At 35.2% G+C, this 11,555-nt stretch overlaps 1 protein-coding gene across 1 annotated transcript; it reads right to left on the bottom strand.

Annotated features, from left to right (window-relative positions):
* Positions 1 to 5,973: 5,973 nt before the first annotated feature.
* LOC124129143 lies at positions 5,974 to 11,555 on the bottom strand. Its single transcript, XM_046492641.2, has 5 exons — positions 11,272 to 11,555; positions 10,424 to 10,472; positions 9,619 to 9,933; positions 8,983 to 9,089; positions 5,974 to 8,630 (listed from the first exon to the last, which is right to left on the bottom strand). Exons 1-5 carry the CDS (start codon positions 11,296 to 11,298, stop codon positions 8,412 to 8,414), a joined length of 717 nt encoding a protein of 238 aa, XP_046348597.2. The 5' UTR covers positions 11,299 to 11,555; the 3' UTR covers positions 5,974 to 8,411.

Here is an 11,555-nt window from a genome sequence, read left to right as displayed (position 1 = left end):
CGTGGTAGCGTTCATTGATGTGATGCATTGTTATTATTATTATTATTATTATTATTATGTTTGAATAGATGAGTCAGACACGAATAACGGACTCGTTGCATCCATGTTGGAAACCAGTCATGGAGCATAGCTTTCATCACAAGGCTAGCCATTGAACCTAGCTAAATATGCATCTGAATGTGTAGAAGAACCATCCAGTGACATTATTTACCTGACCATCACATGCATATATGTGCATATATCATTTTGTTTTTAAAACAATGGTATAACTTCCGCTATTACATACATGTGTGCATTTTATTTGCTATACCATTGAACAATATTTTAAACCAACAAGCTAAAGCGTGAGTGTCTGTGAAAGACAAAATAGTTAAGGCTGTCATTTGCAAATTTAGCCTCTACCAATGTATACTGACTCCGAGTCGACCAGTCCTTGTTTTAGCCCCTTAATGCCGAGCGCCAGACAGGGTAACAACAAGTACCATCTTTTAACGTCTTCTGGTATGACGCGGTCGGGTATCGAACCCCGGACCTTCCGCTCTCCGGCCGGACGCTCTACCACTAGACCACGGAGGCTGTTCTACTGGTAAGATGTGTCATGTAAGACAATATACAACATCTCGGTATTTTGAGAATATATTAGATTTGGAATGATCATGATATTGTTCTCTTATCAATGTCGCTAAAGATACATAGATTTTCGGCTGCTGCTTAAATTAAGTCCATAATCCATTCTGAAATATTGTCTAGTGTTATAACCTGGTGTTTCAGAAATTAGTGTGGATAGGCACATGGAGGTGGATATGAAACATGGTGAGGATAAGATCACCGTACTGTGTTGAGGTAAGATATTATGTTGCACGGGACACTTGCTGGTCTGGAGAAAAATAAATAAATAAATGCAAGAATTGTATTGTTTATAACATGGATTGTACGAACAGTAACATATTTGTTTTCAAGTCTGAAAACTACGTCCATATAAGTATACGTCTGAACGTTGACTGCCTCCTTGGCCCCGTCAATACTTAATTTGAGATTCAGCGGATGACATCTATGAACAACACAGCTTCATTCCATTGTTAATATGATTAATATGTAACGACGGAGGGAAGAGAGCTTATGCTTTACGCGACAAATGGTGGAAGAAAGAGGCGACTTACAGGGTGGGGGTTCAGGCACGGTGACTTTGCTAATGGCATGATAGGTTCAATAACAAATCTGCCCATAATTAATATTTGATTGTGAAATGCTTTACTTTGCTCGTTGTTCCCCTTTGAATCGAGCCCGGGCTTTCGGCGTGACAAGCGAACGCTTTAACCATTAGGCTACCTCATCGCCCCTATTACTATGTAAATGTTTAGTAAATATATCATAATTATCTTTAATAAAACCGAACACTATTTATGTAACAGCTATGTAACAATGATGCGTAATAAGATTGAATTAATTTAAACTACCATTGTGCTGCAATGGGATTTACATTCGTGTACACATGTCGCATATGCTGTATACATGCTTTCCATAACAGAATACACATCATTTTCATAGGTTACTTCTTTCAGTATAAAACAGTAGACCCCCTGTCCAAAACTGGTATTTTGTTGTTTCTTAACTTACCTTAGTCAGTAGACTGTAGCGTTATGAATTAATTCAAAAGCCCCTTAATTGTAAATAGATTTAGGATATTAACTTTGAGGTAGATTGTGGATAGCAATAATGCTCAGTGATCAATAAGTTAAAATGTAAAATGTTGAAACAATCGTTAGAAATTTAAATAAACGAAACAGGCACTTATGACGACAAAAACAGAACGCATATCTGTGTACATTTTACACTTAACTTAATAATACATACATACATTACACAGAGAAACTCCATAGAGAAATCAGCTGTTATCGATAAATGTGAAAACGGTGTCGTTTACTGCTAACTGAACATTAATTCCTTTTCTCATGTGGGTAGAGACGTGCAAACGTGGCCTTAAATCCATTAGGCTTGAACAGAGATAGTCTTCATTGCAAAATGCACTTTTCACAACCCTCGAAAATAACCCTCAGGAACACGAATATAACATCTGACAATTTCTCATAAATAACACACTCTGTCATCATTCAATCATTCAGCATGATCAACAGTTGAAGAGCTTAGAGTTTAAAGGGGCCAAAATGCACTTTGGCCTTTTTAGCTTATTATTGCATTAATGACACCCTTGAGGTCTTGTCTACCCGCAGGGCAAATACTGTATGTTTTCATTAATACGTTTTTTTAAAATATAGCTACTTAACATTCTGTAATAGGGCCAAAGTCAAGTTCCCAAAGGGCCAAAGTCACGATTCTGTTTTTTTGCCTATTTAGCTCTCATTTCCGTGTGTGGTTGAGGCTGGTTGTTCAATAGATTTTGAAAGATTGGACACATTATTATTATGTTTCCCCTATTTCAACGAAGTATGCATTAGTTAAGATCATTTAAAAGTGCTTCAGCAGTATGTGTTTGTACTTTCAGTAGTAGTTTATCAATCTCACATGTTAAGGCCCAGGGAAATGCCTGAGGGTAAAAAGGACCAAAATACAGACATTGGCCCTTTTCGCCCTTACACAAATTAAAAACGTGAGTTTATTTCCTTTTCTTTTTTCGAATGTTTTATTTTATAACAACATTTATATCTCTCCTGTCAGACTGCGTTAAAGGTTAGGGATTTATCGGTGAATACAAAATGTTCATTAGCAGGCATAAAGTTATTGTTTCCATTACCTTTCTCAAAACGAAGTCCATGTGACAGTGGCCCTTATCTCTCAAAAATATCCAGTTGTGTTGCGTTGTATTGATGAGAACGATCGCCGGAAAGCATAGGAGTGAGGAAGTTGGGTTGAACGCCTTTTTAAACATTATTTCTGTTATATCACGGCGTGTCAGTTTGAAGCGTGAGGAAAGTCTGACGTGATGCAGGTCTTAGCCGTTTACCATTTTGGTGAAACCCGGGTATGGCACTGACAAATATAGAACAATAATCGGCGCGAACCTTAATTTAAACCAACTATCACAGGTTTCTGGTGGGCTACACCGCACAGTAAATTGTAACGACTGGGACAGCCGTGCCACTGTAATGCATAGGAGTAATAAAAGGTTCAAATAATATTTAGGTAAGAGTATTTGGGGTAAGGATAAGGTGATAATTTGTATGCTCTACCTACTGCATTAATGAATAAATTGTGAATATAGTTTAACAACAACATCCAGTTCTACCTGTACTTCCTATACTACATATACACTCTAACAGTTTCACAAAATACTTTTTCTGTATTTCAAATTTCTTCGTTCAGTTATATGAGCTTATTTTGCAATAACATTCACACTACATATGATGAAATTATATGGTTGTTATGGAACACACAATACATTTCTAAACGTTCACTCATATATTCTGCAATATAGATCTCGCCACTGTTTTCCTTATCTAAAAATGCATGTATAACATCATATAGCATGCAACTAAACATTTGGACGCTTGTATATATCGCATGATAACCTCTTTATTTATATATAGTGTGTTTTTGAATGGTACATATCCCGTGTCAGGGACACATACATTGTTTATGATAAATATCCGGTATTTGGAATAAGCAATGTATTTATCGAACCTGGGAAAACTATATACAAATTGTCTATTCCCAATACAGGAGATTTATATTCCAAACAGGTGATAACATGTGACATGCGCGATAACCTCTTTATTATATAATGTCATTCTTAAATTCTGTCGTCGAAAAACATTACAAACGAAACCTATATGTTGCACATCTACAGGTATTGTTGACGTCATTCGAATCGTATGGTGACGTAAGTCGGAATGACATCACACTATAAATAGGGGATATTTCATGTGTCGAGTGAAATATCATGTTTCTCTCATCGAGTGACGGGGTCATCCAGTGGTTCAACAAGATATTACCTGCTTGCTATTATAATTTATCCCTGTTGTTGCAAATACCTGATCCACATGGAGGAGATGAGACAGTAGCTGAGGACCATCCAGTGGTTCAACAAGATATCACCTGCTTGTTACTGTATTTAATCCCTGTTGTTGCAAATACCTGATCCGCATGGAGGAGATGAGACAGTAGCTGAGGATCATCCAGTGGTTCAACAAGATATCACCTGCTTGTAACTGTACTTACTCTTTACGTGTTGTTGCAGGTACCTGATCAAATTGGGTTTTTGGAGTACATGAAACATAGTGTTTTAACATCTCTTTACAAGGGAAGTAACTCTGTAGATTGGTTTCAAATTATCGACCCTTTGCCCACTGGCTGCTTGTTTCGACCTCTTCTCCTATTCTACAATGTATCATATGCGTTTAAGAAAACAAATTGCTTAAGCCACACACTCACTGGTACAACAGTCGTGTTCGCATCTTGATAACGTGAAGGCAAATATTCCCACGTCTTAGTCTTCAACAGTATTTACTATTCACTCATTTTGTTTAAAAGTAATGCTATTTATATATTTCTCAGCTATTCAAATATAGTTTTTTTCTCTGGAGATTGGTAAGCACAATAACACATTGTTAATCAGTTCATTGAGCTTGTGATATTAATTCAATAATGTTACAGATGTGTAATGTGTTTTATGCTTTAATATTAGTTGTTTATTTTGACGAAAGTAAAGGCATACTTAAGAAAATGTATATTCAAATTTAATCTACAGTAATTTTGAATATGTTTACACATAAACTGGTTGTCTTTTCCATGCATGAGGACAGTTATAGTTATACATGTACATTTGTCATCATCACAACATCAGGCTAATTAGTCACATAGGTAGCTTGAAGAATAGTTGAGGTCATATGTATGTAACCTCCACATATTATGTCCAATCTTAATCATTGCATATGGTCTGGGTGTCAATACGACCTTCCCTGAAACATATTTTCCATCATTTAATGGTATCATTATTCAGCTTGTAATATGTATATTCACAAGATTTATCTAAAAGTATCCATACACCTTCCATACATGTTAGATGTGAAAGTTTATCGCTCTTCGCCATTTGCCATAAAAAATGGAAATGTCATGTTATCTGTAACTTTGTCAAGCATTCGCTGTTACACTGGGATATAAGAGAAGAGGTTCCATTCATGAAATAAGTATTCAGGATACAAGCCACCACATTGATGTTTTAGCGTGTAACCATAATCACTCAAACCATTTCATAATAATAAAGAAGCAAACGATGAAGTTAACAGTATTTGATGCGGACGTACAGCGAGTGAGTATGGTTTTACGCCGCTTTTAGCAATATTCCAGCAATATCACGGCGGGGGGCACCAGAAATGGGCTCCACACATTGTATCCATGTTGGGAATCGAACCCTGGTCTTCAGCGTCTTCTTACAGTGTAAGATTAGCTATTGTCAGATAACGTTTCAGCCAAGTTGACATCTAAAGTTGTAATTTTGTGACTTGAAATTTAACGTATTTTACGTACAGAAAAGGGATACAAGCGGTATGTTTGTACCTCAACAGCTCCAAACAAGGTATTTACTAAATTCAAAATAAATGCTGTCATATTTGTTACAGTGTTTGATATATCATTAAATAATAAACATGCAAGAAGGACAACTGTGTCAAATATATTTTATATCTAATTTTAAACTATAAGTCTAAATATTTTTTGGGAAAAAACACCTTGCAGCAATGTCTTGTTTGTGCCCTCCAGAATATCGAATGGTCGGTCCCTTACTGTTGTCTTTTTTAGATTCGCCACATAGGTTCAAGTAAATGCTCACTGTTGCCCAACATCCAGAAGCTACGACCTAAGGTGGAATGCAAGACGCGTTCAATTGTTTCTCGTGTTGATGTGTTGGGTACATTTGTACAAAATCCACTATTTATGATCGTGTGTAGTCATAATTTGTTTTACATTGTCTGAAATATTCAGGATCTGGTGAGAAGTTATTGTGAACTGAACTTCATAGACAGGATAATGTGTTTATTTCAGCATATATAAGCACATATGTGTTGCCACAGCATCTATCATATTGACATGAAGTGTATGAAAATTAAAATATGGATTACTGTTGATGATTGCCCCGAGCCTAGCCTCCCTTAGAATGATATATAAAAAGTGACATCTTCAGGTGTAGAAGCATTAAATATACAACAAAACAGAGTCTAGATATTTGTACTTGTCAAAAGTCCTTGTGAAACGCAGTCATAGTCGTAATGAATTCCTATGACGTTACATTTAGTGACAATTGAGGGAGACATGGTCATGTATGACGGCCGACATAATATTTGTCACGTCACATTGCCTTACTGACAGTAGTGACACTAGTTGGAGACGTAAATATATTCATGGTGTGAGTGCACAAATATACATTAAACTAAGAAGGAAAGTTTGGAAAATTATACGTTTCAAAAGCATAATGGACATCTGTTCTTTTTCTATTCATACATACATATACACGCTTAGAATAGTGCCACATCTCATATGTGATGTGGCACTGATTTAAACATAACGTTTGCATGATATTCAAATATAGCTGTAGTCATTTCACTACTGTACACTCTGCGATTAGCATAATCGATAATATGTGCGTTGAAAAGGTGTATGTGCTTATGCGCATTTAAAATGGGCTTAGTAAAACATGTATTGCTACCATTCATATCCACACTTGTAATGTATCACACGCAGTTCTGTGTCATAAAACGTTTCTGTGTAACAATACATTTGATAGTGTCATAGCAATCAATAATACATGCTCTACTTTCCTTGAAAAGAGTTGAAATGACCTACTGAATATAAACTGAATGCTACTTTATATTATTTATGAAAGTGGAGAAACATACCTTTCCCGCACAAGCAGTTTAGAGGTCATAATGGTTGTAAGATATCAGTTTTAATTCATATGAATTCTTAAAAGTATGGTGGGTGTGCACAAATCTAAAAAGAGATGGGCGTATTAGAAGCATGTAAATCGTAACAACATCAATATAACCTACTTCCCCCTACACGTGTCACACCATTTGTATAATGGTACAAATTGATGAACAGTGATCATCAAATTTTAAAATGAATTAAAAATGAACACGTAACTAGTTTTCATAAACTTCATATAAAACGGCTATCAGTTAATTTATCAGTGCAGTTAAATATGAGGCAAATATATATAATTGTGAAATTATTTATATATTTCCTACTTGGCCACTGGGCCAATACATTGTTAATTCAATTCAAAACTTCCGAAACTAAATTTGTGTTGTTTAATCACAAAAGTAATGCTATTTACCCATCTCTTTAATTTAACAACAACCTAATTTCAAACGTGTCGCCACACAAATATTTGAAATAAAGCTCTCTCAAGACAACAAATGGTTGATACAAATTGCTAATATTATCTCAAGCACTTTTACAATAGTAACAGCAAAGAGAACACTCAAACACAAACTAATTCACTCAAAGAATGTTCATAATCTTAATTAGATCGATTTTGGAATATGCCTCTGAAGATAATTGTACCGAATATGATTAGGAGGCTTAGAGAAATAGAACTAGGAGCTGATAGTTACTGACTTAAGACATTTTACATCAAGGGAATAGTTTGATATCTTTTGAAACTGGATGGGTACCTCGATCATAAGTATAGAAGAAGAAAGACTCACATCAGTTTGAAAGATAATTAACAATACAACTCTGTCATACGCCATACGAGTTGCTACCACGAAGTACCACTAAATATGACATACGTTATGAATCAGATATCACTATCAGTTTGTGAGACCTACACTTTTTCTGAAAGGATATATACCAGAAAATCTATATATACGGGGGAAAAAATAGAATGAAATATCAAACAATTCATCGTTGTCAATGTTTAAACAAATATTACCGTCCATGCTATATCCGAAACAGAATGTTATTACTATGGCAATATAGCTGCTAACATTTTCAAACGAGACAAGTGCACTCATGTAGCAGCTTAAACGTTGGTCTGTTTAGAGTAACTGCAAAGGATCAAACATCGGGTAAAGTTTTCTATAACTATAACAGTTTTAGACATAAGCGTTTGACTGAAGGAGGCCTAGCAGACATGGATTCATTCCTTTATGTTGACAATACTCATGATTATTTTCCAAGTAGTTTATGATTATCTTAAAGAATCTAATAGATTTATAACCTGATCAATGACCACAAAATACTGTATTTATACACTATATAAATAACTTCACCACAAGTTGTTATTATGTTTTTATGCTAATTGTTTTATGTTTTCAGTGTAGTCGTAAGATTATATTTACAATAACCAATCAATAATGTTGAACAATATTATTGCAAAATGCTAGAGCTTGGATACAGCGTTCACAGTTTCAACAGCTTTGCCTTAAGTTTCCTGTCCAGTGGCTTCAGCAGAATCAAAGTGAAAATATCGCAATGATGACAAGAATGGTCCCTTGGAATTTCGGTCCTGATGATGTGACAATGTCACTTTCGCATTTGATAGTAACGTGTTTGACCTTAAGACATTCTGTTGCCTCGCCGGATACAGTACAGTTGTATGTTTCTTTTTCCCGGTCAGGCTGTACACTATCCACTGGACCACTTCCGTACGCAATTACAGCACCACTACTATTCTGAAACAAAATACATAGTCCTCTGGTTAGTTAATCCATAAGGGTTGACGATATATTTAACAGCATCCTCTTCTGAAGATAAACAGGAGTGATTTCTGAATTAAGCAAATAACGTATTCCAGAGTATGGGATGAGTTCAAGTTATTGGATATCTTTAGCTCCCTCTACGCTAGCTATGTATTTCATTTTTCTTACAGGACCGAGGTGGCTGAATTTAGCATTCGATACATGAGGACAAACTTGTTAAAACATCTAACATTGTTTTCCACAGACTAAATGTCCTATATATTTGAGGAAGAAACAAATTATCGTTTGATGTCATTTCTAAACATCAGTCTGGTGTAACTTATACCTTAATCTCTACTTCCAGTGGAAATGTGTTTCTTGATGGCACACCAAAGCAGCTGACATTGTGCATTCCTCCGTGTTTTTCACAAGTGCCTTGCAATGTGCCAATATCTGACATAAAACATATGTTAATAAGTGCAAGGCAGTCTATTTCTGGATTCCCTAATCACATGTGGATTGCACGTTTCAGATAGATTTTTATCAAGTGACCTTTCAAAAGCAATGTCGATAATGTAAGCATAACAGGACGTTCAAGATGAACCAATATTCATCTAGAAGAGTGTGCATTTTCTTAAACGAGCAAATTACCTCAAACTAATGTGCTGTAAATATGAGTAGTGTAATACATTTTGCAAATATTGTATCTCACACATAGGGATTTAGAACAAAATGCAATATCAGTATATAAGTTACTGCCACAGGAAATCTATTACGGTTCTGTATCTTATTTATATATAAGACATATATAGCACACATTCTGTTATGGTTATCTAACAACAGTACATAATTCAGAATATAAACATTTAGCACGTTCAGAATCATCCGACCAGTTATAATTTGATACGTTTTTCAAATAACGAACAAGTAAATGCAAGTAGGTATTCAGAATACAGATATGAGTATATAATACCAACATTACCTCTTTGGTGAATGTAACAACTCTTTTGGGGGCCAGAACCATCTTGACATTTCCAGAGGCCACTGTGTTTATTATAATCAAATGATTGAATAACCAGCTTTGCCGAGTTATTGTAATAAGATCCATTATATCCTCCTTCATCAGGATCAATACATTCACATGTTCCATGTTTGTCACATACCAGTTTTTGAACTCCGTTGATTGCCCATATGATACCTGAAGAAAGCATTTTAATCCAGGAACAACTTAATGTATATGCTTTTCCAGGCATTGCATCGCAGTAGGTGCCACAGCTAATGTGTGTAACGTTGAGTCCTAAAATACGCAAAACAGTATGAAGTCATTTCGACATGTTCCACACATTGACGAATGTTAAATAATTAAAACACATTTCCTGAAAGATAAAAGAGACAATGTGAACACTGTTTCTACCGTTTTGAGAAATGTACTGGAATAGCCATAGAGTCTGGACATATATTTAGATGAGACACTGATGTCAATAACACAGTAGTATCACATGCATTTAATAGGAAGAGAACTAGACTGATTTGAATTGCCTGCGTTTAATAAAAATGGACTAACTCATAAAAATGCACCAAGAATCTGTGACAGTTTCATACCAAGATGGAAGAGATAGATGGAACAATCTCATCGTATAAGAAATGGCAAGTCTGATGTCCTACATATGATTACATCACATCTTCATTAGATCACATCAACCTGAGATAGAGCACCACAAACAATGCTAATGTGTTTAATTTGTTAATAAAGGTCATACCGTATTTATATTAATACGTGTACTAACCTTGTACTGTCAGAACTATGATCAAGAGAACAAGAGAGGTAACATGCATCTGAAATAAATATAAATACACATAATCAATATAAAAATGCACCAAAATATTCACCACACATTACCCAAAATACAATATACATCCTGTACATCAAATTTCATAACTACTGATAAAACTCTAACTTTATTTTATGAAAACCATTATCAGATTGATGAAAATAAAGCATCATATATCCTTTGCTATTCTCCAATTAAGTCCATGCTTCACCACATCTTAAAATAAAGGCAACCACAAGCATGTCAATAATCAAAAGAAATATCTGCTAAAAGCAGAGTCCATTTACAATTCCGATTATATCATAAGCATATGTTTACGAATCACTATCAAATAGTGATGATACTATACTGTCCCTATACTGATACTATACTGGCATCCGTGCTGCCAATAGATGTTAGTAAATATTCAGATCATTATTATCAAGTGGAAATGATGAAAAATACCTCACCACTTGTATGTTTGTTAGCACTAGAAAGGTTTAACTCGCCCAATCAGTAGCAATAAATGATCTCTTGATATTTCCTGATGAATACTCTGTATGGTCGATTCTGAATGTATTGTCAACACCGACCCAGCAAGTTTATTTTCGTGCCCTAGTTACATATAGGTCACCTGGTGATATTTCAGATGAGTACTGTCTGTCACTTTGAACAATGATTTCTTCCTTATTCTTAATCTTAGGAACAAACTGTTGCCTCTAATCATACAATGTCAATGACTTAAAAATGTTTTTCGTGTTGATTTCAAGGATACAAAAGATAATTCAAAGTTTCAGTGATTAGATAATTGAAACTCAACTTACCCTTGGCATTTCTACAAATCCAGTCATGTATTGCTCAACAGGAAATAGATCGTCGTTTCTTGAGTCAACGTTTTATATGACCTTAATTATATCCCGTGAGTTGAAGAAACAGTTGTCTTATAAGCACTGGAATCACTAGACGTGTCCATTCGAAAATGCGCGAGGACGATCACAATGTACACATCAGTAAACCCAAGGACAGCTGTAATGTTGTAGTTTTAATCCATGTTACATGTTATCACATTCGCCATTTCAACGACAATACGCGGTACGAGACTTTACCT

The sequence above is a fragment of the Haliotis rufescens genome, unplaced genomic scaffold (assembly GCF_023055435.1).
Source record: "Haliotis rufescens isolate VD_foot unplaced genomic scaffold, xgHalRufe1.0.p SCAF_53, whole genome shotgun sequence".
Taxonomy (NCBI): Eukaryota; Metazoa; Mollusca; class Gastropoda; order Lepetellida; family Haliotidae; genus Haliotis; species Haliotis rufescens.
The sequence above is the reverse complement of the archived record's forward strand: the minus strand, read 5'-3'. Positions and strand labels throughout refer to the sequence as shown.